Genomic DNA, 27,768 nt, shown 5'->3' on the forward strand with positions numbered 1-27,768 from the left:
TGTAAATTATGTAGTATTATGTAACTTGTAATATGTAATATGAAAATGAATGTAATATGTAAATAAAAGTATTTGTCTAAGCCCATAATCTCTCCTCTTTGCTTGGATGAGCAGCTCCAATACCTTTTGGTTGTTCAGAATTTCATTTTAAAGTGATTTCTGTAAAATAAAATAATGTTTCTATGGTATTCTTACTAAAAAGATTTATTTGTAATGGTGAAATGATAAATGTTTTTACAATCAACTCTCATTATGTTTCCTTAAAAATAGAAAAATTGCCAGGTGCTGGTGGCTCACACCTGTAATCCTAGCTACTCAGGAGGCTGAGATTCAAGGATTGTGGTTCAAAGCTAGCCCAGGCATGAAAGTCAATGAGATTCTTACCTCCAATAAACCACCAGAAAATGAGAAGTGTCTCTGTGGCTCAGGTTGTAGAGCACTAGCCTTGAGCAAAAGAGCTCAGGGACAGTGTCTAGGCTGTGAGTTTGAAGTTCATGATTGTTGAAAAAAAGGAAAAATTACATATTATGTACTATTTTGAACTTTTATTTTTGAAAGTAAGGTAAAATGTCAGTTTTAAAGCACATTGAAAGCTTTTCCCTTAAAAAATAAAGAACATTGACATGACATTCTATAGCAATTATATTCTTCACAGTAAAATCCAAGATTAAAATAATTTTTGCAGGTTGAATATCAATCAAAAGGTGTATATGAATTATAAATACATGCTGACAATCTGATGGAGTGGAAGGCACTTTAAAAGTTTCCCAGATAAACTATTATACATATACAGATATGGTAAGTTCAACAAAAATCAATCTGTAACTCCAACATCAATGACCAATTCTTCCAGCTAAGGCACAGATATAATTCGTGTGGAAAATCAACAAGTGCTGTGATTAGTTTGACTTTTTCATAAAGATTCTTTTATAAGTTGGGCTAATTTCTGGAAGACCTGTAATAAAAAAGAGATATGAAGTGATGAAATTAGGATGATGTCTAGGAAAAATTTGGGTCATAACTTTAGAAACTTTAGAAGCAGAGCATTAATCAGGGGTTGAGATAAGGCAATAAGAAGTCACATCTGACATCATATTTGTGGGGGAAGATGCCACCCATGGCTACTAAATATGTGGCTATGGACACATCAGATTTCACATGATGGTAGTTTTCTTTTTTATCCACAGCACAAATAATTCTGTGTTTTCATCTAGTCTCTTACTTGCAAATCTGTTCTATACAATTTTAATGTTCCAAGTCTATCCATATATGAGAGGAGAGAGAAATTTTGAAAATCATATTTAATAACACAAGAACGCAAGTAAAAAATAAAAAGAAACCACTAGAAAAAAAAGTCCATCTCCCAGATTAAGTGTCAGGTTTTCTGAAGGTTAATGGCACTGTTCAAATGATAGTTTTGGAGTTCCTGATGCATAGTCTTTCCTTGTGGGTTTTTTTTGGCCCCTTATTATTTTGGTGAAAACTAGACTGTAATTTATTTTTAAAAATTTGCCTCATTCTGATGCTTTTTCTTCAGAGATAGAGAACGAGGCTATCATGAACTCATACTTCCTGTTCATGTTCACTTCATGAAGAAAAGTATTTTTTCCCTGCAACAGTTTGGTACCCACCAATACTGTTCAATAAGTTTTGCAAAGCTATTTAGAAAGACAACAGACTTTTCATTTTTATTCTTTCTTTATTTTTTGATGGTCTTGGGGCTTGAACTCAGAGCATGAGCTCTGTCCCTGAGCCTCTATGTTCTCAAGACTAGTGCCACTTCTAGACTTTTCTGTTTCTGTGGTATTGAGGAATGGAACCTAGGGCTTTGTGCATGCTAGGCAAGCACTCTACCATTAAGCCACATTTCCAGACTCAACAACAGACTTTGAAAACTCTAGCTTAGTCTCACTTGTCTACAGAAGTCTAGTAGTAAACTGGGGATGTATAATGGGAGTTCTTGACTGCTCCACCAATATCTGGCTTTCAGAAGCCCAAGAAAACATTGAGTAATGTTCTAAAATGCAGAGTGAGCACACAGCACACAACATCAGAATTGAGAGCAAGTGTTGTTCTGAAGAGAACATAATACTCACTATGTCCATCTGTTCTGGAGAAACTAAAGAGAAGCATGCTCGGAAGTAAGGGCTAGGAGCTGAGCTGTCTATATAGAAAGCACTTCCGGTAATCAGTAAGATCTATGAGAGGATGAGGAAAGACAATGGTATTACTGCTAAGGGAAAAACAACAACAAAAAAGAAAACATGGGCAAATTCAAAATCAGAGTGCCTGATATTACAGTGGAGAAGGACATTGAGTTGAAAGGCAGTTAAAGAAATTGCCAAGGAAAAACAAAGTAATTGATATAAAAATACAGAATTAAATGCATAGAAACAGAAAAATGTTTACTATAAATATAGCTGTGCTATTTCTTTTCGATATATAAAACATGCCAGAAGTAGTAGAGCACTTGCCTAGCAAGCACAAGGCCATGGGTTCAATCCATAATACAAGAAAGAAAGAAAGGAAAGGAAGGAAGGAAGGAAGGAAGGAAGGAAGGAAGGAAGGAAGGAAGGAAGGGGAAAGGAAGAAAGAATGAAAGCAATGAATGAAGGAGAAAGAAAGAAGGAAAAAGAGAGCAAGAAAGAAAAAAGGAAAAGAAAAGTAAGTTCAGAAGGAAGTAAGAAAGAGAGAAGGAAGGAAAGGAAAAGAAGAGTAAGGAAGGAAGGAAGAAAGGAAGGAAGGAAAGAAGGAAAGAAAGGAAGGAAACAAGAATAACAGTGAAATTAAATTTTAATTTGAGTTGTAAAAAGGACAGTTTATTAAAAAAGAAATGATAATATACACAGATAAATGCCTAACACATCTAGAATGCAATATAAATTCAGACAATAAGATATACCATTTCAAGCTTATCAAATTTGAAAGTATTAAGCTGAGACCTGAAAGATATTTTAGAGAGAATATAGACAATATAGATGTTCTGAGATGGGAAGAAAATGATACCGAAAGAGGTTAACTTTTTAAAAATACATAAAATGAGGGAATAAATAACTAAGCATGTTAAGAAGGTGTGAGAACACTAGCTGTTCTTCCTGATGACCACCGTGTTAGGTATACTTCAACCACTGGACAGTCCATGTTCTCTTCTCTGCATATACAGACATACTTTATTCCCTAGCTTCATCCTTCTTCCTTCCCTTCTTTCCTTCCTCCCTTTCTCTCCTTCCTTTCTTCCTTCCTTCCTTCCTTCCTTCCTTCCTTCCTTCCTTCCTTCCTTCCTTCCTTCCTTCCATCCTTTCATCTTTCCCTCCCTCCATCCAGTGCCAAAGTAGTGAAAGCTACTTCTGGGCCTGGCCCATGGAATTGTTCCTGTGTATTATCTACCATGTCCTCTCCATTTCATAGGTGCCTTGGCATCTATGGAGAAACTGAGGCACAGTAGGATGGAAGGACCCAATGTCTCTGAGTCACTGGTGGGGCACAGGTGCCTGCAGATCATGGTTTTGATATTTTCCTATTTTTAAAATCAGCAAAAGGTAGTTGTGCCAAGGGACTTCATTGTGCTATTTCCAAACATGCATATGATGGACTTCGATCAAATTCACCCCTTTGATTCCTTTTTCTTATTTTCCCTCCCATGACTGAATTTTATGTGAGTCAGAAATAAACAGTTGTGTCACAAACGAAATCTAAGTAGATTTATGATCAAGTATAGGAGGAGGGGAAAAATCCTACATGAGCTAATTTTCAGTGAAGAAAACCCCAACAAAATACAAACTTTCTATGTGGTTTTAGCCTTGTAAAATAACTGCATAGTCAATACTAGAACATTATACAAACTTATCTAGAAAAACTAACACAGATGGTCCATGAAATCTGGTAGTGAAATGATGGCTATTTAAAAACTTTTCATTATGCTTTTATGCATTTTCCAAATGTCTTCCTGTGAGTATACTTTCATAACGAAGATAAAATCTATTTCAAATGCTAAGCTCTAATGTTTACTGAGTAATTACTACACTCTAGGTATTTGTCTAAGTGATCTATACATGCAACTAATTTGATCAACATAGTGGCCAAACTTTTTCAAATAAAGCACAGGATTGGAGGGCATAAATTACACAAAGCCACATGCCAAACATAAGGTGAAGGTAGACTAAAACTTAAGGAATGTGGCTCCAAGACTTCCTTAGTCACAAATTTCATCATTTGTTGAGATAAATAATAATATTTCCATCAACTTAGACCACCGGAGTAGCTACAAAACTCAAAAATTTCTTACAGTTTTAATGAGAAAGCATAACCAACATTCAAACATTCTGAGTTGTGAGATGGGCAATAAAACGATCTTTTTATTTATTTTAATTTTTGCCAGTCCTAGGAGTTGAACTCAGGGCCTAGGCACTGTCTCTGAGCTGAGTTTCTTTTGCTCCAAGGCTAGCACTCTATCACTTGAGCCACAGTGCCACTTTTGGCTTTTTCTATTTATGTGGTACTAAGGAATTGAACCCAGAGCTTCATGCATGCTAGGCAAGCACTCTTACCACTAAGCCCCATTCCAAGCCCTGATCTTTTTATTTTTATTAAAATAAAAATTACTTTAAGGGAAAAAGAATAACTTTTCCTTAGATCTCCTCTTCCCACCCAGCTCTTGGTTTTTTACCTCTTTCTCCAAGGCTTTTTTGCCAATCAACTGCTTTACATCAGGAATGCCTTTAATTTTAATCCATAAAAACATACCAGCTTTAGGAACATGCCATTCTGCCAAGCCTATGAACAAAATGGATAATAAATATCTTTTGAAGGTAATTCTAGTGCCATTGAACACATTGTTCCAAGATGTAGATGTGGTGATGATAAACTAGCACTTTCCCAAAAGTTCCTTCAGTGACAGCACTTTTTAAAATAAGGTTTTTTTTTTTTTTTTTTTTTTTTTTTGCCAGTCCTGGGGCTTGGACTCTTGGCCTGAGCACTGTCCCTGGCTTCTTTTTGCTCAAGGCTAGCACTCTGCCACTTGAGCCACAGCGCCACTTCTGGCCATTTTCTGTATTTGTGGTGCTGGGGAATCGAACCCAGGGCCTCATGTATATGAGGCAGGCACTCTTGCCACTAGGCCATATCCCCAGCCCCAAAATAAGGTTTTAATATGCCCTGAAAATGGATGCTGGGAAATGGATGCTCTGAGTTTATTTTTGGCATCAGTGTGGGGATAAGAGGGAGAAAAGAACTCCATATTTACAACTATGGCCAATCTGCACAGAGGACAAGAGAGCATGTCTTTTGTTTTTGTTTTCCTTTTCTGGAGAGGATTTTGCTATTTAGCCAGGCTGGTCTGAAATTCCCCATGCTCCGGCCTTCAACTCTTATGGATGGGATGACAGTCCGGCGTCACCATGCTGACAGGGCTCTTCTTTCACATATGTAGACCCAGACCTAAAATGAATGTTTCAATCGGAAGACCATGCTCTTTGGAATCTTCATGGGTTTCCAGGAATAGGATCATTAATGTCACAGTTTAGGACACAAATGGGTTCATTTTTAAAATGAGAATATAATCAGCTACGTAAATCAATCCAAATAGTGGTTGATTGCTAGACTCCCTGTTTCTTGTGAAGTCATGTGCGTATGGCATGGGCTCATATAGATGGTAGAGAGGGGGAACTGTGCCAGGGGTGGTGGGATGTTGCTTATGTGATCATTTGTAGGGCACCTTGGCAAGAGTACTTCTGGGAAACTGTTTCTTTGTTACCAGGGCTGCTAACAATATGTAGTGCTGGTCACCCACTAACACAGACAGATTGTTCATTGTAAAGACAGATGTCTGCCACTCACCACTTAACCACTTGTCTGCAGCTCTCACTATTGCATCCCTCTGGCTCCTGTAAAACTCAATGGTTCTGGAAGAGGGAAACAAGGACAAGCACATGGTTAGAAACCACAAAGTCTCATCGGTCCAGGCAACAAGATGTGGTCCAGGCAACAAGTGTTTGTTTCCTATCTTGATGAAATGTTGAAGGATGGATAAGAGAATAGAGTGTATTTCTGTGACTTGTCTAGTTATATATATATATATATTTTTTTTTGTTTGTTTGTTTTTTGTTGTTCTTTGGGCTTGAAGTCTGGCCTGGGTGCTGTTCCTGAGCTCTAAGCAACAATCTTTGTTGTTTACTTGTCACAAAATGCCATTTCAGAGTATGAGAATATTCAAGGAAAAGAAGATATTGTTGCTATGATAAGTCATGGGTCTGTGAGTGACAGTACATTTTATTTTTCTTTCTCTTAGTTTTAAATGGCTGAGGAATTAACCACACTTAGACAATTAAATGAATTCATAACTCACAACATTCTATGGACTAGGAGAATTGTGTTCTTATCCATCTTCACCTGAGCCAATTCCTATGTCATGTCTTCCTGACAATTATTTGATTCTTAAACAAAATATTTATATGTATGAAGAGTCTATCTACATCAGTGGCTCCTAACATGTTGATAATTTCAGCTTACCATAGCTGTGGGTAGGTATTGCTTTCTGGCCATACCATGACTGCTCCTTTCTTAGGTAAAGAGCTACTAATACAAATAGACTTTTCATTTCTAATAGATTGTTCCTATTGCTTGCTACTAAAACAAATAGACTTTTCATTTCTAATAGACTATTCCTATTGCTATAATAACAATAATAATGCACCATCAATATTCGGGGTTCTCTATACTTTGTTTTGCTAATAGACATTATAACAAATGACTCCATACCTGTGGACATGAGCCCAGAAACCTTCTTCTCCCCATTGATGTAGAAGCTGTGATACCATGAGCTAAAAGAGAAAATAGTTACAATGCCTTGGTTCATTCCTAAAAGTGTGTGCTTGTCAAAAGCAAACCAAAATCTGCAAGCCACTACAAAAAGACATACACTGAACTGTCATTGCAACAGTCAATGATTTATAATTAATGATAATAATCAGGACAACAACAGTACTAAAAAATAACAAATGTTCATATAGTACTTGTTATATGCTAGGCTCTATCTTAATATGTTACTAGATTGGGCTGTTTGACTCTTCATAATAACCTAAATATTAGGCAGGTTATTTCTGTTTTACTGATACACTGGTTAATCTTCCCACTGTAAAATAAAACTTGTCACAGAGCTTGGATTCCATAAAAACAGTCACAACCTCCTCCATGATAGTGGTTATTAGACTCTAGTACCTCTGTATATTAAAAATAAGTCTTTCTGTGTCTTTTTTTGTCTCTTTTTTGGTGATGTTGGAAACTAAGTCCAGGATGAGGTTATTGCTAAGTAGACATTCTACCACAGAACTATATAAAGTCCCTTTGCATATTTAGACGTTTCCTGTTTCAAATGGAAGCTCTAAATGTCACAGATACAGAACTTTTTGTTGATAACCTGTAGAAAGTATGAGAAGAGCCTCGAACTTGCTAAAACTTAGGGCTATCCATGCTATCAACAATATCAAACAAGTATCTGGAAAGATACACGCTTTTCTATTCATTTTGAGTTCATCCATAGACATTCTATCCTGGAAGATCTGATTCTCAAGACTGTAACCCTTTCTCAAAGCATGTGAAGAAATGTATATAGTCTTCCAAATTGATGTTACTTTATTTTAGTTAGAATGCATCCTAGTTAGTGTCTGTTGAAGCAGCTGGCACACATGTGCAATGCTGGGAAGGGACATGCACCACACACGTTTTGGATTCCTTGCTCTCAGGACAGGTTTCAAGTCCATGAAGTTCAATTCAGTTTTGTCCAGTTCCTGGAAAGTATTTTTTTTTTTTGGTGCCAGTCCTGGGGCTTGGACTCAGGGCCTGAGCACTGTCTCTGGCTTCTGTTTGTTCAAGGCTAGCACTCTCTCTCTTAAGCCATAGCACCACTTCCAGCAGTTCCTGTGTATGTGGTGCTGAGGAATCGAACCCAGAGCTTCATGCATGCTAGGCAAGCACTTTACCACTAAGCCATATTCCCAGCCCCATGCAAAGTATTTTTATTATTTATTTTGTTTTAGGGCTTTTCTTAGGAATAGGATATGAATAAGATACTATGGTTCTCAAATAGTTTGTGTTATGCTGTGTGGTAACAGGTTAATTCAATGCTCTTTTTTTGTTTGCCTTTTTTTAATTTAAATTTTTTTTTCAGTTGTGGGGATTGAAGTCAGAGCCAGGGAGCTGTTCCTGAGCTTTTTTTTTTTTTTTTTTTGCTAAAACCAGTGCTCTATTACTTTGAGCCACAGCCCCACTTCTGTTCTTTAGTTGGTTAATTGGAAATAAGAGTTTCATGGACTTTCCTGCCTGGGCTGGTTTCCAACTGTGATCCTTAGATCTCAGTCTCCTGAGTAGCTAGGATTATAGGTATGAGCCACTGGGATGGAGATTCGACATTGTGATGTTTTCCTCTGTGTCACTCTAACTTAATCTTACTTGCCAATCTCTACCTTATATTCTTGCCTGATTAAAAAACAACAACAAAACCCAGTTTCCTAAATGATGCTTACCTGTGCGAAAGTGCAGGTATTCATCACTGAAACTTGAGAGTGCAGAACAATTCTCTCTATCAAGGGTTTTGGGCCAGTTAAAAACCCTATTCTCAACCTAAACAAAAAAGAAAAGGCTTAATACCAATCGATAGTAACATTGAATACATCTCCCTTAATTGATTTCATTAGGAAGAGCAGTGGTAGCTGGGGACAGGTGGATCCTGACAGAGCCTTCTAATATATGTATATTTATAATGTTCCAAATCTCAACTATTCCTACTAGATTAATGGCCAAGCATTTCTGACTGCTGGAGGTAAAGGAAAAAGTCTTAATGTTAGATTATAAGGCAAGCAGATTACAAGCCTGTTAAATGAGCAGAGCTATTTGGAGGGTCCAATTCTGAGGCTAGCTTCAAGTTGGCTATGTGGGCCTTACCCTGAGGAGAGGACTTTGGAAAAAGAGTCAGCTCTGATGACACGCCCATCAACATCCATGGATAGAAACGTTGGTGCCCAGGGCTTGAAATGAGAAGAAAGTTACACTTGCTTGGCAAGCTCTCTGAGTTGTTGTAGTTATTTGTACAAAGTAGAGACAGCATGGGTTTAGAATACAGTGGCACAGACGTGTAGTACCTTTGTCTTGAACCTTTAGCATGTAATAAGAAAGTAGTATGCATGTGCTTTTCTAACCATCTGCTTCTTTGCAGTGTTTTCCTGTCAAAGACGAGAGCTTCCATATTTACTCAAGAAGCTGCTACTCTGAATTTAGAGAAACCTCAAGCCTCCTTGCCAGGGTTTGAAAACCAGGATTAATATACATTTAGAGGAAGGACCCAAGAAGACTAGTTGGGACAAAATCAAAATAAAGAAAACCAACAGCATTCAAGATTGTTTAGACAGAGAATGAAAATCCTTAGAACCACCTAGAAAGATAAAAACAGATGAGAACAAAGATGAGAAACTTAGTCTATAGGAAACACTGACTTCCAGATTTTCTTCAGTAGTGTGTGTGTGGGGTCTGTGTCAAGTTCAAGGTGGGAAAGTAGACATATGATGCTTTGACAAACCATAGAGAAATCCAGAAATATTGTTTCTAATCAGTCATGGTGGTATAGACCATGCTATCCTGGCATTCAGGGGTTCAATGACAGCCTGTCCTATATAGGAACAACATGGCTCAAAAAATTAGAAGTTTTGTTTCTTCATTTAAAAGGAAAGAAAGGAAGTAGATAAATCCATATATACATTTTTTCCCCTGCATCTCTGAGGGCAGGCAAATGGTTGGATTTTGAGGAATCAGGCATTGGTAGTCTGTGATCCAACTATTTCCACCTAGAAAAACAAATTAGGAAAAGCAACATCTCCATACAGCAAGGATAAAAAGAAAAGAAACATCACTCTGTAAGTAAGATTCAGGGCATCAGTGGCAAATATTACCAATACGTAGCCATTACACCTACTTCTGCATCCATTACAGATACCACTAGTTGTACTCAGCCCTGTTTTTCCTTTAGCTTGGATCACAGCTTCCCAATCTTTTTCAGACATTGTTCTGGTCAGCTACTATCATGAGATTGAAGTTAATGGCTAAGATAAAAACACTGCACATTTCTCAGGTGATGCCTGCTTTTTTCTACTTGAATAAAACACATGGTACAGTACAAACAGCTACTATTTTGAAGATAACTGATTTCTAGAAAGAGCATGAGTATACTAAAAGTGAACAGTGCTTTTTGAGGAATATTCAGTGATAGAAGAATTCCATGATAAAAATGGAAAAGACTGAAAAAAATGAAGTGATGGCAAATTAATATAAGTGTATACTACTATAGCACAAAATTAAATAGCTCTATCTTGGTAGTTAGGCTAATCTCAAGAGCAGTGATAACTGAAAACTTGATCTTCTAATGGTGAAATAACTTCATGTCATCCCTTACCTTGTTAAACTGGATAAAATAGTAAGGATCATCTTCTATTATGAGGAAATCGTATTTTCTGGCGAGCTAAAAGGTTCAAGTAAAACTGTTAAGTATCTAAAATTAACACCATTCAGAATAACAACTGTTAGAACTCATTTATTAGTTCATCCAAGAATCTACTGAGAGAGGATGATTTATTCTTGACAAGATTTAGAATGGAAGGGGTAGGTTAAGGCAGGATTGTAGATTGAAGACATTAGTGAAAGCAAATATTACCCTGCAGTGAACAAAATGCCAGTTACGTTTCAGGGCAAAGGATTGACCCTGGTGGTCCTAGCCAGTGGGTTGCACATGGATTAAGTGGGGAGAAGCCTGGAAAACAGAACTGACTGTGTCACACAGTTTTGCAAAGTCTATAAAGGAATTTGCACCAGGTGGGGAGGAGACTGTAAACAGCAGAATGATGAGGCCGGCTTTACTTGTTACATTTACCACATTTACCATGCAGCATGGACCAGGCCTGTCTCCCAGGTAATAAATGGCTAGTGAAAGGCCAAGAGTGGAATACAGCCATGTTGCCACTGTCTGGAAAGGGCAGGCAGTGACTTAGAGGGTTAGACCAGCTAGGAATGGTGGTGGAGAAAAAGGTGTTGGATAAACTTTCAGTGAGCTCTACAGGATGGACTGGCAGGATGGGTAGGGAGCCATATGAGGGTAACTGTTCCTGGACACATTGTAGACATGGAGGGTGTGGGATGGTTTTGCATTAGGAGTTTGGGATGGGCTAGGGAAAAGCAGTTCTGTTTTGCCCAGGTTAAATTAGAAATACTATTAGACATCTATGTGGAGATGTATTACATAGAAAATTGCATATAGAAGTCTGGAGGGAAGAACTGTGGCCCTAGCACATAAGGAATATGACTTATAACTGTGGAACTGGTTGGATACTGGTGGCTCATGCCTATAATCTTAGCTACTCAGGATGCTGAGATCTAAGGATTACAGTCTGAAGCCAGCTCGAGCAGCAAAGTCCATGACACTTTTCTCCAATAAGCTACTTAGAAAAAGCTGGAAGTGGCTGTGTGGCTCAAGTGGTAGAGCACTAGTCTTGAGCAAAATAAACTTAGGAACAGTGCCCAGGGGTTTAAGCTCCAACCAAACCAAATCAAAAAACCCAAAGCTGGAAAAAAAGCAATAACTTATACAGAACTGCATAAACCTGTCTCAGCGGAGCATGTGAAGGAACTAGTTGATATCTTACTTTTGATTATACCACACACAATTAAATTCGACATGGGTGAACATGGACACTGTATTTAACTTACCAAGCTACTAGTGGAAAAAGGCTAGAGAAGATTATCAGGTTCAGAAAAAAGACTTTACAAAAGACACATTTCTCTTAGCTTTCAAAGATTTCTGCATAGTTTGATGTTTATTTGATTACTGATAGCTTGATGTTTCTTTAAAGGTTAACACCAGAGCAAACATTCTAGTTCTTTTGTATGAAAACATCAATTAAAGGAAAAACAAGCATTTATTTTTGTCTCATTTTATTTGGCCATGGCATAGATGAGCATCTCTTATTAAGAGCTTGCATAGCCCTCTTATAAAAAAAAGACACAGGAATATAATCATATAATCCATTCTGATACATACCTCATAGATATCCTTTTTGCGGTCAGCTGTCAAGGAATTGCCAGTTGGGTTGCTTCCATTTGGAATGGTATAAAGGAATTTGGGAGTCTTTTTCTTAGGGTCCTTTGAATCTTCTGGTTTCCATTTGGAAAGTATTTCTCTGAGGGAGCTTGGAATGATCCCATGCTCATCACCGGGAACATTAATAATGTTGGCTCCCAGCGGTGTTATCTGCAGAATATAAGACAAGCTGGAGAGTTTAGTATCAATACAAAGCAAGAACAGCATTGCTAAGTCAATAAATACTAAGGGTGTTTACTCTCCATAGAGTTAGATGACCAACCTTATTTTGGGTATTATGGCAATATATTCCTCATGAACTCACCTCCAAGCTCCAGAGGGTTGACCTTGTGTATTGTGATTCTATCCCTTCCTAGAGGGAAGCATTATACTTCCTTGTCCCATTACTTGGGTCATGTGCCTTGCTTTGGCCAGTACACTTGTGAGCAGAAGTGCCATATATTCCTTCTGCACAGAAGCTTTATAGCTGATGGATTTCTATATCTTTTCCCCCCTCTGCTCTAAGACTGGCAATATTCCAAATAGAAGCTTCTTTGTCAATCTAGGGCTGGGGAAGGCAGAGGCTGTAGCAGTCCCATGGTGCACATAGAGTATGACAGAAATACACCTTTGCAGCTAGCTACAAGCCACTGAAATAGTGGTCATTGATTAAGCAGCCATACCTAGTCTCTTTTGATTAAATGATCTTAATAGTTGGAACATGTTCATGAAGCAGGTAACTGGGTATCTGTGGGGGGAAAAACTCTATCCCCATGTATTAATTAATTTTCTGTCTTTGTGACAAGGTACTTGGGCAAAACAAGCTTCACAAGTTTCAGGCTGAACGTTTTCACAAGTGTCCATCTCTGTCCCTTCCTGACACAACCAGAAATACACTTTACAAATCTAGTAGGTGCCATCTCAAGTCAATCAAGTTCTCAAGAAAGTCAAAGCTAACCCTTAGGCGAGGTACGTTTGGCTCACACCTGCAATCCTAGCTACTTAGGAGGCTGAGATCTGAGGATCTCGGTTCAAAGCCAGCCAGGGCAGGAAAGTCCGTGAGATTCTTATTTCCAATTCACCAGGAGAAAAATTTCCAATTAATCACACCTGAGAGCTGTGGATCAGGCGGTAGAGCACTAGCCTCGAGCTGAAGAGCTCAGGGGCGGAATGCAGGCCCAGATTTCAAGCCCTGTTACTGACAGAAAAAAACAATTATCCATTACACCAGACTGATGGTTAGAGAGTTCTTTTGATTGAGATTCCTTCTTTGTAGTTTCCATCCTTTTCTTCTACTAATCTCAGAACATGTCAAATAAATCAAATTCTACTATATTTGAGGATAATTCTGTGCTTCTGTTGAATCTTCCTTTTTTTTTTTTCCTTAAAAGAAAACCAGAGCAATTCCTATAAAGACTCCCTGAATCTTGTATGGTTTCTAACTCCTTGTTCATTCTGATCACACTTTTCTGTATATGATTAGTTTGTGTGCATAAAAACTTAAAGCAGAGTGTCCCAAACAAACCTAATTCTCAGCAGTGAGTCAAATGATCAGTTTTAGTCTGGATATTATACAGTCTCTTTGATTTAACATGGGAGTGGAAACTCTCTAATTATATTACCTAAGTACATTGATATATAATGTGATTATACCTAGGCATGTGGTAAAAAGATGTTTATAAAAAAAGTCCATGTACATTAAGTCACATTTCAAGTAAAGCATTAAGTAATTGAATATGATTTTGCACAACCTAGTTTTAGCACCTCAGCATTTGCATTTTAAAGAAGAAATATATGAAGTAAGGAGTATATTTTAAAAGATATTTTTATACATCATCAAGATTCTCTTATTTACAGATGGAAGATGCAATTTTATTTTCCAGTGGACAGATAACTGTAAAGGTGAAAAGCTTTCTTCTTTGCACCAGATGAGAGTTTCCATTTTGTCAAAATATGTACTCACAGCTTGAATTGTTCCTGAATAAAGTGGTTCATTGAGCAGGATAGTATCTCCAGGATTAATGATCATTTCAAATACCTAACAAAAGAAGCAAAGGTTAGCTGGGGCCATGTTGTTCCATTTCTCAGAATCCTTTTTTCTAGCTTGAGTTCACAGGACTCTATAGTTCATAGTAGCTAGCGATTTTTCTGTAAAGAGACAGTCACTACTTTGTGATCCACTGTGACCATGTTACAACTAGTCGTCTCTGTCAGTATAGGAAGCAGTCACAGAAAATATATAGAAGTTAGGTGCAGCTGAGTTCCAAAATCTTGAGATTTAGAGACTCATATGATGGTTTAGATTTGGCTCTCAAACCAGTTGCCTTGCCAATTTCTGTTCTAGGATACAATAAAATAGAACATAACAAGTTTGGCTCCTAGAATTCATGTGTTCCATTGATTACTTCAGTGAAAAAGATACTGAAGATGAAATGATGACAGTGTTTAATCCTCCTATGGAGTTATCATTCTTCTGGGAGAGTGAACACTAATAAAGAGTACCCAAACAATTGGTCACTTATTAGCAAGTGGTAGTGAGTGCAGATTTAATATTGTAACAGCTCATTGCAGGACTTGGACATTCAGAGAACACAGAAAAGGCTTCTCTGAGTAAGAGATGAGTTAGCAGGGGGCTTATGATAGGTATATTCTGAGAAATGCAGAGAATTCTGGGCCTTGGTAGGGGACTGGAAATGAGTGTGTGGGCAGAAACCAGTACAGGTGGCAGACACCACCCATGTAGGCATTTGGATACAGAGAAGTCCTTCCTTGGGTGAAGAACAGATAGGGACAATTGTTGCCTCAGTAAGAAAGTATAAGAGAAGAGCAAGAATACATGAAAAAGTTGGCAAATTCTGGGGACTGCTTAGGAAGATGTTGCTGGGAATAGATAAGATGGTGGGGACTGTTGTGGTGGAATGGCAGGGAAGTATAGAGAGGTGTTTAGGAAATGAAATCCAACAGAGAATGACTATGGACTACAGGAGAGTGAAGAAGAGAAGTTGTCAAGAAAGATTTCTAGATTTTAGGCTATTGGACCAGACAGATGGAAGGGCGATGCCATTTATGGAAATACATAGGCACAAAGTCACCCACATCTGGCTAAGATGAACAGTTTTGGTGTGGGGTCCCTTCACAATGGCGTCAAGTGTGTCAATAGACAAATGGGTTGGAAAACAGCTTACAAGTTAACAGCCAGGACTGAAGACATGTGAGTGTCCAAGGAAGCGAGGTAAAGTACACAGGCTGAGGAGAGGGTGGAGTTCTAGGGTTAAAGCTGAAAGAAGTCCAGTAAATAATGGATGAGCAGAGGAGGGCACTGCAAAGGAGGCAGACAAGACAGACAGCAGACAAGAGGACAGCCACGAATGTGGGGCCAGAAGAAAGAGTTACACAAAGCACAGGGAACTCAGTCATGTTACCACGTTTAGAGGTCAAATATGACATGGTTTGCCACAGCTGGAGACATAGTGCGGCTAGTATGATGCCCACGGACATCATTAGTCTCAGGAAATAGTCTTTTTCCAGCCCAGATCCTACCGGACTACTGACTAAACAGGCAGACGTCACACAGGAATCTCACTAATCTAGCACTGCTCACAGCCCCCAGGAGAAGTGGTTCTGCCCAGCATTTTAACAACCCATATCTCATGACTTAAAAAAAAAAAGAGGCCATTTTCCATAAGTCTCTAGTAGTTGGAGTGTAATATCCAATTTTTTTCTTTTTTTTTTGTAATGTCCAATTTATCTTTTTGTTTTGTTTTGTTTTTGCCAGTCCTGGGGCTTGAACTCAGGGCCTGAGCACTGTCCCTGGCTTCCTTTTTTGCTCAAGGCTAGCACTCTGCCACTTGAGCCATAGCGCCACCTCCAGCTCTTTCTATATATGGGATGCTGAGGAATCGAACCCAGGGCTTCCCTGCATGGGCTGACTTTGAAGTAAGATCCTCATTTCTCAGCCTCCTGAGTAGCTAGGATGATAGATGTGAGCCACTGGCCCCCAGCTTATTTCTAAGAATATTTAAAGAAGTGTTTTTTTTTTTTATCATTAGAAGCCATTACTCTGTAATAATACTTACATTAAAATTCATTAAACAGAGCTAGATTATAGTTTACTACAAAAGAACATGACTGTGATTTAAGATAAAGATAGATAAAAGTCAAGTTTCAATTTAGACCTGAAGATTGAATAGAGAAAAATCTTTTTCCAGGATTTTATTCATGAAAAAGAGAAGAAAAAAAAACAATAGAGAAAAATTCACCGGATATTGTGATATCTACCCAGTGGTAGTGATGTGTGTAGAAGTCAAAGAATTCAAGAGAGAAGCAGATAGAATAATTGATGGAGGGTCAGGAGAGGAGAGAGGCAAAGAGAAACCTAACCCTGAAAAGCTATGGTCCCTGACTTATAAGAGATCAACTTAGAAATTTTCTACTTTATGATGGAAAAAAACAATATGCATTTATTGGAAACTGTACTTTGAATCTTGACTATGGCTAGGAGTATGTGGAATGACATTGTCACGGGAAGCTGGTAACTTGGCTGCTGATGTCTAGCAGGCTGGGTAACGGAAAGGCAGTTCGGACTCTTCCCCATTTTAACTTATGATGGGCTTAGCAGGATGGGCCCAGTGCAAAGGTGAGGAGCATAAAGGAATGCCATTCTTCGCTCAGGCCCATGGGGACATGTCCTCTGTGGAAGGCATATTGGAAGAACTCATTGACATGTTGTAACTTCAGGCAGAAAGCTTTGGCCCAGATGAAATGAAGCTGCATGCACAAAGCTTTTGGTAAGAAATCCCTTATTGGGAATTGTGATTTAATAACTTAAAAGTTCCAGGTCACTGAGCATATTCTCTGGCATTTAAGAAAAATCAGGTTGGTGCGTGATGAAGAGGAGATACAGTTTGAAAGTCTTCGTGTTCACGAGTTCAAACTCTAAGTGGGTGCTTGCTAGCCATCCCCTCATTCCTCTCCATACCTTTTAGTTCCCTGTTACAAATTCTAAATGAAGACGAAAGAGTCTGAGTAATCTACAAAACATGAGCTGGCAGTCAAGTGAGAGATGGCTTGATGTAGGAACATACTCGAGCACACATGTGGGCTCCATTTTCCTTTTAGCCTTACCTTACACAGACCATCTTGGCAGCCGGAAGTGATGCATATGTCCATCTGTCCTTGACTGGGTGGGTAGTGGACAGTGGGAGGATTATGCAATTTTATTTGTAACTGTTTTACCCAGGAAAGAAGCTCTGGTATCCTAAAGCATAAAATGTATATTTATTTATTATTATTCTATTAGTTAAGCTCGCTTATTATGTAACGTAGGTTGGTCTCAAAGTCTTGACTTCTTGGCTCTGCTGCCCTGAGTTTTGGGGATTATATTGCATTTAGATAATTTTAAGTTTAGAGTAGTATTCACCACAGTAATTTTAAAGAAGAAATAATACTCAAATCATAAAAAACTCAAGTTTTTCATTATGAAAAAAAGCCTTCAGCCCCACTTTTGGGTATCTATCCAAAAGACCATAAACAAAATCACAATAATGCCACCAGCACAACAATGTTCATCGCAGCACAATTTGTCATAGTGAGAATCTGGAACCAACCCAGATGCCCCTCAGTAGACGAATGGATCAGGAAAATGTGGTACATATACACAATGGAATTTTATGCCTCTATCAGAAAGAATGACATTGCCCCATTTGTAAGAAAATGGAAGGACTTGGAAAAAATTATACTAAGTGAAGTGAGCCAGACCCAAAGAAACATGGACTCTATGGTCTCCCTTATTGGGAATAATTAGTACAGGTTTAGGCAAGTCATAGCAGAGCATCACAGGCCCAATAGCTATACCCTTATGAACACATAAGATGATGCTAAGTGAAATGAACTCCATGTTATAGAGACAATTGTTATATCACAGTTGTAACTACTTTCAACGTCCCATGTATATCTGTAGCTTCTATTATTGATGATGTTCTTGTATCACCTTCCTGTGGTTGTACCTATACTATCTCTGTAATCTTATCTGAGTATATTGGAAACCGGGTATACTGGTATTGGAACTAGGAAATTGAAAGGGAATACCAAAATCGAGAGACACAGGGTAAAAAAAGACAAACAACTACAAAAGCAATACTTGCAAAACTGTTTGGTGTAAGTGAACTGAACACCTCCGTGGGGGGAAAGGGGGAGGGGGAAGGGAGGGGGGTATGAGGGACAAGGTAACAAACAGTAGAAGAAATGTATCCAATGCCTAACTTATGAAACTGTAACCTCTCTACATCAGTTTGATAATAAAAATTTGAAAAAACAACAACAAAATAAAACCTTATAAAAAGGGGACAATTTGAAAAGAAACTTTATTTCAGTGAAGAAGAATGGGTTTCAAATAAACACGTGAAAAATAAAAAAAAGAAAAAAAAGCCTTCAAATGCCTTTTGCCAATACCAGTATTCCCATTTAACAGATGAGGCAGTAGGTTTAGAGATTAGGAAATTCACATAAAGTCAGTCATTTACTTAATGAGTAAATAAGTAAAACTGAGATTTGCTTTCTTTCTCTTTTTTTTGTTGTTGATGGCACTGAGATTTGAACTCAGAGCCTCACATTTACGCATATTATTCACTCCACAGCACATTTAAAGAAAAATCTCTTAAGTAACATTTCTATAAATCAACCTAGAAATCTAGACTCGATAAATTCTCTTCTCCAGGGAAAGAAGAGTTTATCATGTATTATAGAATATATTTCAAAAATATGCTTGAGTCACAGAACAAAGATGTGTGTGTGTGTGTGTGTGTGTGTGTGTGTGTGTGTAATACTGTCTTTCTGCTATGTACCCCAGGCTCACTCAAACTCATGCTCTTGCTTCAGCCTCCCAAGAGTTGGGATTAAAGGAGTATGTCACAAACCTAGCATCTGAGGCATGGCTTAGGTGCTAGGGGAGTAGTCAATGAGCGAAAGCAATCATCAGTTAGTGAGTTAGAATTCTGATCTCAGACCAAAAAAGAACCAAAAGAATTCTTCAAATAAAATACAAATCATGATGCCAAGTGAAATGAACTCCATGTTATTGGAAACAAGTGTTATAGCATCGTTGTAATTATTTTCAACATGCCATGTGAAACCGTGGCTTTTTGTTTGTTTCTCTTATATTCTCTTGCTGTGGTTGTACCCCTGCTATTACTGTATCTGATATTAGTACCCTGTATTCTGTATATGTGTGTATTAGAACTAGGGAAGGGAAAGGAAATATTAAAATTGAGAGACAAAGGATAAAAAGACAAACGATTCCCAAAGCAACACTTACAAAACCATTTGGTATAAACCAAGTGTACAACATATGCGGGGAGGGAAAGGGGGAGGGGGAGGTGGGGGTGGGGGGGATGAGGGAGGAGGTAACAAACAAGTTGAAGAAGAAATGTACTCACTACCTTACATATGGAACGTAACTCCTCTGTACTTCATTTTGACAATAAAGGAAAAAATAAGAAAATAACACAAAATAACCACAATTCAAAAAAAAAATCATAGGGCTGGGAATGTGGCTTAGTGGTAGAGTGCTTGTCTGGCATGCATGAAGCCCTGGGTTTGATTCCTCAGCACCACGTATACAGAAAAAGCCAGAAGTGGCGCTGTGACTCAAGTGGCAGAGTGCTAGCCTTGAGCAAAAAGACACCAGGGACAGTGCTCAGGCCCTGAGTTCAAGCCCCAGTACTGGCAAAAATATCTATTTATCTATCTATTATCATTGGAAGAAGAGCTAATGAAAATTTTAGGATATGCATTTAAGTTTGCTTCTAAGAAATTAAAGACATTTGAATATTTGAATGTAATATATTCACACAGTTGCCTATTTAAAAAGGGCACAGTGATTGGACATCAAAGAGACATAATTATTGGACAATAATTAAGAATATCAAATTTCTGTCTCCTAGGTCATCTATATCTTCTTTTCTCCCAATATGCCTTGTCATCTAGCTAATCTCTTCAGTTTCACACACATATAACTCTTCCTTCCAGAAGCTTCTCTGACTTTCCCATTCCTTTAAGGTTGCAAAGCAGTCATGGAGAAGAGTTAAGCATTTACTATCCCTTTTGCTCTTAATTACTTTTTGAATCTCACTGACCATTAAACATCTATTAAATAAGACACAAGTTACTTGATCAAAGGGACATGAAAATGAACCAAGAAAATTCCATTCCCCACCTATAACCTACCCAGAGCTTTCAGAATACTGAAGTGCTCTATGCATCAGCTTTTCATCAAAGTGGATGTGAGTTCCATTTTCAACAGTGATCGTAGCAGTCTTAAAGGGGAAAGTGTTTGGGTTTGGATATCCAGGAGCCAGGCTGATGAGTGACTTGGACGCCTTGCCCAATAAATCAGCTACGATGAACATGGAAGAGAAAAAGAAATACGTTCACCGAAGATCGTCATAAGCAGTGATAAGTCAGTGTGCAAAATACACTATGGAGTTTAATTCTATCCATCATAGATCATTTTGTTGAGTGTTCCAACGTGGTTGTATTGGAATCTAATAACTACTGAAGTATTATTAGGAGATGGGACCCTTAGGAAGAGAGCGACTCTACCCTCACCAATGGGATTTTATCCCTGAGAAAAGAGGCTGGAGGGAGAAGCTCTTGGCTTACTGTAACACATGAAGACACAAGCGAAGAAGACACAGCAATGCCGGGCCATCTCTACCTAAGCGGTGGCTCTGACTGAGGGAGGGGGGGAGGGAGGAGGGGGCGGAGAGAGACAGAGACAGTGATACAGAGAGAGACAGAGACAGAGAGACAGAGAGAGAGATTCATTGTTGCTAAATCGCCTTTCGGGGCCTTTTGGTATAGCAGCTCAAACAGACTAAGCAAGAGTCAAGAATCCGAGTCAGCATTAAACACAGAGTAACTTTTCCTCAGCCTCCTCACGGGTGGGTGGGGCTGGAGGAGCCCAAGGAGATCCGGAGGATCGCGGGCCACAGAACCCCTTCCCCATCGGTGGGCATCGAGCTGGGCGTTTGGTCCCAGTTCCCAAGGCCCCCGCTCCAGCCCCCCGAGGGCGGCCTCCCCAGCCCCCCCCCCCACACCCCCCCCCGAGGGCGGCCTCCCCAGCCCCCCTCCTCCCACAGCCTCGCCCCCCGAGGGCGGCCTCCCCAGCCCCCCCCCCCACAGCCTCGCCCCCCGAGGGCGGCCTCCCCAGCCCCCCCCCACAGCCTCGCCCCCCGAGGGCGGCCTCCCCAGACCCCCCTCCCACAACCTCGCCCCCCCCCCCCAGGGCTTTCTAGCCAGGCAGCCCGATCGCTCGGCCGGTGGCTCCACCAAAATCCACCCCCCCCTCACCCCCACCCCGCGCTCTCCCGTTCCAGCCAGCGAACAGGGCTGCGCCTCCTTCGTGGCTGCTGGCTCCAGCGTCGAATGAATGAATGAATGAACGAACGAATGAATGAATGAACGCGCCCTAGCCACGGCCTGCCCGGCTTCGTCCCCGCGGCTCAGCGAGGACCCGGGGCGCCTCGGCCCGATTCTCACCCGTGGCCCGGATGGGAGAGCTTTGTCTGGACCTGCTCCTGGCAGTGAGGAACCGTGTGTAGTTCATGTCTTCAGAGGTTCGGGGCTGCGTCCTCGTCGTCCGAGTCCCGCCGGGAGTGGCCCGGGGCCTCGGGCTCGGCCTTCTAGATAGACCCGGGCCGGGCCCGGGGGGGGGGGGGGTGGGGTGGGAGGGGGCGGGGGCCGGAGTCCACCGGGGCCGAGCCCGCACCGAGCCCCGGGCTGCTTCGGCTCCGCCCCCGCTCCCACCCCAGCCCTGGCCTATGGGTGCGGGCCCGCCCGCATTCGGCACTTCGTCCCGGGTCAAGGCTTGCGGCGCCCGCGCCTGGCAGGGCTTGGCAGGGCGGAGTGCCATCTGCGGTCCCGGATAGGGCCCGAGCCACGCGCTCGGAACGACTCCTGACCTGGCAGTAGGAGTCTCCGCCACGCCGAGTCCGGGTTGGCTAAAGGCCTGGGGGGCGTAGCGGCTGCCGCAGGTGGCCAGAAGTTCACCAGCATCTTTATCCTTGACTGCCATCTGGTGGTTCATTTCGTTCGTTGCAACCGGCTTCCCTGGCGATGCCCAGCCTGGCGCTGCACTGAGGCAGTGTGTGTGTGTGTGTGTGTGTGTGTGTGTGTGTGTGTGTGTGTGTGTGTGTGTGTGTACTCAGAGCTTCTCGCTCTCACTTGACTTCTTCCACTCCAGGTTGGCATTCTACCACTTGAACCATGCCTCTTCTTCCTTTTTTCTTGCTGGTTAACTGGAGATAAGATATCTCATGGATTTTTCTACCCATGCTGGTTTGGAACCACTATCCACAGATTTTACGTGTGAATAGACCGATTTACAGGTGTGAGCCTCTAGCGCCTTGCTTACTCTAGCTTTAGAGAGCTCCCAAATCCGAGATTCAGGTTCCTCTGCACTTTAAACTGCTTGCCTGCTCTCCATGGGTTGATTGGTTTGCAAACTGGGTGAGGATTCAGGCCAGGTAAAGGGGGGGGGGGGGGCTAGGATGGGGGAGAGGGTTGTGGTTAGAGAATACAAGGCGGATATCACTACAAGATGGGAAAGGGGCTGGAGGAATTTATCAATCAAGCTGCAACTTTCCTTTTTGGTTCTGTAAAAACAAATAGCATTTGCAAAAGAATATTGGTATATCTTCTATCATGAAGCATTGAATATTTTTCTTCAAACCATCCTAACCTACCTTGTGTTGTTCTCCAAATAAAACATGGTCTTTAGACCTTGGCCCTGTTTAAAAAACCTTTATTGCTCAAGAGGCCAGACTTGGGCTTTTTCTGGAGCAGTCCAGAGTTGTCCTTTCCCTGGTAGCAAGATGAATAGCAAGGCTCTGAGCTGCCTCTTTAAAGTCTTCCTTTAGGACTGCCTGAGGACAGGACCGGAGGGGCCAGACGGCTTCTCTAAACATTTATTGAATCCTTATTCTGTGCAAGCAATGGCACCAGATTTTAAAAGATAACTGGGACAGCTCCTTTCCCTTGAAGAGCAAGAGGGTCAGTGACTTCACATAATGAAATGTCTGTAGCCAGCTGCGAAGGAAAGCAGGTGGGAGGCAGAGTGTTTTTAATAGGGAGAAGTTTTCATTTGGGTTAGAAACCTATGCTCTGTCACTCTCAACTTTCTTTTGTGATCTTGGTCATGGTGACATTCTAAAAATCAAAGAAGTAGAAATGGAGCTATGGCTCAAGTGATAAAGCTCAGCTTTGACCAAATAAAGCTAAGAGACAGTGTCCAGGACCTGAGCTCAAGCCCTAGTACAGGCGTGCACACACACACACACACACACACACACACACACACACACACACACATCATACAAGGTCATCTATTATTTTCCTTGAAGCTTAGAAGTCAGTCAGGGAAAGAATTCTCCATAATTTGTGAGAGAATCAAGCTCCTGAATATCAAGTTTATCCTGAGAAAGTTTGCTCACATATCTTATTTGTGTATTTCAGGGCTAAACTGTTGAGATAGTTGTGGGTAGTGAAAGGAGTGGGAAGTTTTGTATGTGTTTAGGTTGAGATGGAGCAAGAAAGTACGTGATGTGTTGTTATGTGACAGGTTATCTCCACACTTAGCAGTGGACGTTGTCCCGTAGGCCATCACAAAATACTACTCAGTGCTCCACCAGGGAGATTCATTTTCTAATAAGGGTAAAGCCTTTGTTTCCAAGATCAAGACCATGAAAGGCCCACTTTCTCCAACCCTTGTCCTTCTTGGCTTGCTGAAGGCTGTCTTCTCTGTGCGAGTTCACGTAATAGCCTTTGGAAACCTACATTGAGAGTGTCAGAAAAGAGCAGAAAGACAAACTCTACAGTCCAGGAAATTTCATTTGGGCTGAACACCGAGGAAGGGCAACCAAATGTCTTTCAACCTGACTGAGGAGGAAATGGTGTAATTTACCCCTCCCCCCAACTATAGTTCCTTTAAATATTAGGGATACCCGTTATATTGAGTCAGTTTAACACCCACATGCCCTAATGGAACCTCAATTAGCTCTTTAAAGTCCCTATTTGTGACTGATGGTTAGGCTTGATACCAAGATGCAAGTTTGGGCTGGATGCCCGTGTGTTACATCTGTCATCCTAGTTGGTGGGCTGAGATTGAGAGGATTGCAGTTCCAATCCAACCTAGGGTGGAAGTCTATTAGACTCTGTGCCCACACAAGAACCTGGGTATGCTGTTGGTTTGTGCCTGTCAACCCAGCTATTATAGGAAGTGAAGAAAATAGGAAGATCACAGTCCAGTTTCCCATCCAGATTCCAGCTCAGAAAGTACCAGTGTCAGAAGTGCTGGAGTTATAAAGTGCTGGAGGTGTAAATGAGTCGTAGAGTGGCTGGCTAGAAAGTGTGAGGCCCAGGATGACTACATACACACGAAATGATGTGCCTATCGTTACACGAAAGTCAGAGGCAGAAGGCTATGGAGGAGGCACTCATACCCACCTCTCTCTAACTCTGCAGCCATTCAGAAGTGGTGCCCAGCATGGAGCACGCCAGCCCAGCAATGCCTACGTCACCCGCGAGCCTACGTCACCCGTGAGCCGGCATCAGCTCTTATCTCAGGTCTCTAGACCAGTTTTGTGTTCAAGAAGTTTATGTAAATATCTTCTTTTTGTGAATAAATCTTCCTTTCTTTGTTGCATCTATGACCAAGATACACCATCTTGATGTATCTTGACCATAATCTGTTTTAGTCCCAAATGAAAAATGTCACGCTTGGAGATATTAATCGCTGGTTGGCTCTTTTTGTTTTGAAAGCTTTGGCAGGTTTTAAAATAGGAAGTTGTTTTGAGGAGAATGGGATGCAATTCAGTTCATAAAGGAAGCTGAAATATAAACGAATTCTCATATATATATATATATATATATATATATATATGTTTTTGAGAAAGGAATGTAGAAACTGTTCAGCTGGTGACTCCTGCTTTGGGGTCCCAGGAAGTTCATTTGCGATGGTGATAGCTTGATTGAGATAGGAGGAACTGTGGAAGGGGATAAGTTCACTGTTTCCATTTTGCTCAAGAGTAGCACTCTACCACTTGGGCCACAGTGCCATTTTCAGATTTTTTGAGTAGTTTATTGGAGGTAAGAGTCTCATGGACTTTCTTGCCCTGGCAGGCTTCAAAATGCAACCCTCAAGTCTAGGAGCTCCTCAGTAGCTAGGATCCCAGGTGTGAGCCATTGGCTCCTGGCTTACACCTACTTTCTAATGTAATACGTGCTTCATAACTGTTAGCTTTTCAGATACTTATTTTTATCAGCAATAGTAATGGTGAATAAAGGACACCTGACAGTATTCTGGGGATACTAGTCTAGAAGCATCTCTCTTAAGCTTGAGGGGATTAATTGTGAGCTGAATTTACTAATGCAAGTAAACATTGCCTGTTCTTGACAAATGATTATTTGTGTTCATGTGTGTATTCAGTGGATACAAAAAAGTGAAAAAAATTGGAAAAGAGCAATGAGAAAAGCACAAAGCAAATGAGCATGGTACTTACACAATGCAGAGATGCTAATGATTAATTTTAAAGAAAACATGTGCTTCTCACTCATTATATGAATCCTTCCATCATCTGAGAGAGGTTTAAGTTTCAGAGAACCAAATTGGCTGGGACTAAAATTTCTTGTAATGAGAAGTGCAAAGATACATATATATATATGAAACTTAACAGAAACTCAGTAAACAAAGGGGGATTTATGGCCTTTAACATTTTTTAACTCTGTGGGAGAAGGAAGAACTATTCATATGGCTCTTTGAAATAAGGTTAAAACTGGGAAGAAGGCATTGTTCCTTTTGGTAAGTCAAATTTCACAGGGCGAGAATTGACATGGCAAATATTGATTTGATATTTCCAGTAAGTCAGCATCTTAGCAGGCACTGATAAAGAATGATAAGAATTGCATCCAAGTGCTTAATGTTTAGTGGAATAATAATGTCATCTTGAGGGTTGAAGGAAGGTAGTCCTCAGAGATGGGATGTTTTCACTGTAATCGAGACATAGACTGGAAGAATGGAGGGGATAGAGGTCATTTCAGTAGCACAAAGAGGATGGATAGAGCATTGCAAATTCAAAAAAGTGAAAAAAGAGTAAAGATTGGAGGGGCAAGGAGTGCAGAGGTGAAATTAGGAAGACAGACAGAATCTAATTGTGTTGCTCTTGCTAGGCTAAGGCCAACATTTTGGTCTTTGTTCCAAGAGTAAGAGAAAGAAGTCAAGAGCTCAAGTGGGGATAAAGGTAAAGGTGGTATGTTGGGTCTGCTTTCTCTGCTCCGGCTCAAATGCTTATTTTCTCTCTTATTACCCTCGTATCGTCCTCTCCCCTAACCCTCGGCCTGCAGGTCTGTCAGGGTGAGACGTAGGGGCGACTCCGGCCTGGCGTGCGCGCGACCCGCGTGGCAATGTGACCGCTATCCTACCCTGGGAGCTACGGACATAGACCACGGAGTCAGCTTCTGAGAGCGAACTAACTTTATTGAGAGAAGGTCAAGGGGAGATGATCCCGAAGGAGGGGGTTGGCCAGGATTCCCATAGGCCAAAAGGCTGTCACTTGACCTCCAAGGGGCTGGTCACTTGACCTCCAAGGGGCTGGTCACTTGACCTCCAAGGGGCTACGTCACTCTGAGCGCGCCAAACCAGGGCAGGGCTGGTAGGCGCCAGGCTGGCTGCCAGCTAAGTCGGGGGTCTATTTGCCCAACCGGTTTCTCCGGATTCCAATGTAGAGAGGATGGAAGGGCCGCATTCCCCAGCTGGGGGAGGTGCATCAGGCCCCTTCCATCTAGGGGAGAAAGATGGACCCCAACAGTGGTAATACGAGGATTTGCATTTTTCCTCTAATGAGCAGGATGGATTAGAGGAGGAAATTGGAAACAGGAGGTCAGGAAATTAGGATAACAATAAAGATGAGAGTTAATTCTGTTTTGGTTGAGACTGGCCTGTGATAGTGAACACTGAGATAAATGATCATATTAGGAAGTACAATGCATACTATTTGATGGATGATGGTAAATGAAGGGAGAAGGAAGTGACAAAAGCCAATATCTAGGTTTCTGGTTGGCAAACTGGGGGGAGAGTGGTACTCTTGACTGATTGAGGATGATGGGAAAAGTCTTAGATTTGAGTGGTTGTATTGTGAATATATGAATAAGCCTGTTAGTCTTATAATAAAACTCAATACCAGAGAAAGAACAGTGAGCACTGATGTGAGGTGAAGCTACTGTATGGAACGGATAAGAATGCAGAACAAGATTGTCATTATGCTTTTTTACTGGTTTTGGTGAGTTATTGGACACTGGTAAAGAAGGAGAAAGAAAATGTGATCATCTGTATTTACAGAGCGAGCTTCTTTTCCTAACTATAGGCAAATAAAGATTCTGTGAAACAATTGCTGGAATGGAAGAAGAGTGAAATGGAGTACTGGGATTTTGGTCAGGTCTTTGTTTCCCTTTGTCCTTCTTTCCTGCTTTTTTTGGAATGTTCTAGCTGACGATATCTTCTCTAGAATGAATCAAGACAAGGTTACATAGAATGACCAGGGCATAAATGTAAGTATAAATGTTTGGCCTGGAGACTTTGTTTGAGTGATGTAAGGAATAAT

The 27,768-nt window shown here is 40.8% G+C and overlaps 1 protein-coding gene across 1 annotated transcript; it reads right to left on the minus strand.

The window, feature by feature from the left end:
• Positions 1-609: 609 nt before the first annotated feature.
• On the minus strand, positions 610-21,797 carry Aadat (aminoadipate aminotransferase). Its single transcript, XM_048330612.1, has 13 exons — positions 21,653-21,797; positions 20,339-20,507; positions 17,240-17,372; positions 14,079-14,153; positions 12,077-12,286; positions 10,439-10,504; positions 8,938-9,020; positions 8,520-8,616; positions 6,757-6,818; positions 5,836-5,900; positions 4,667-4,773; positions 2,097-2,198; positions 610-955 (listed from the first exon to the last, which is right to left on the minus strand). The coding sequence occupies exons 1-13, from the start codon at positions 21,717-21,719 to the stop codon at positions 914-916; spliced, it is 1,278 nt and encodes a 425-aa protein (XP_048186569.1). The 5' UTR covers positions 21,720-21,797; the 3' UTR covers positions 610-913.
• Positions 21,798-27,768: the final 5,971 nt, after the last annotated feature.

The sequence above is a fragment of the Perognathus longimembris genome, chromosome 21 (genome assembly GCF_023159225.1).
Source record: "Perognathus longimembris pacificus isolate PPM17 chromosome 21, ASM2315922v1, whole genome shotgun sequence".
NCBI lineage: Eukaryota > Metazoa > Chordata > Mammalia > Rodentia > Heteromyidae > Perognathus > Perognathus longimembris.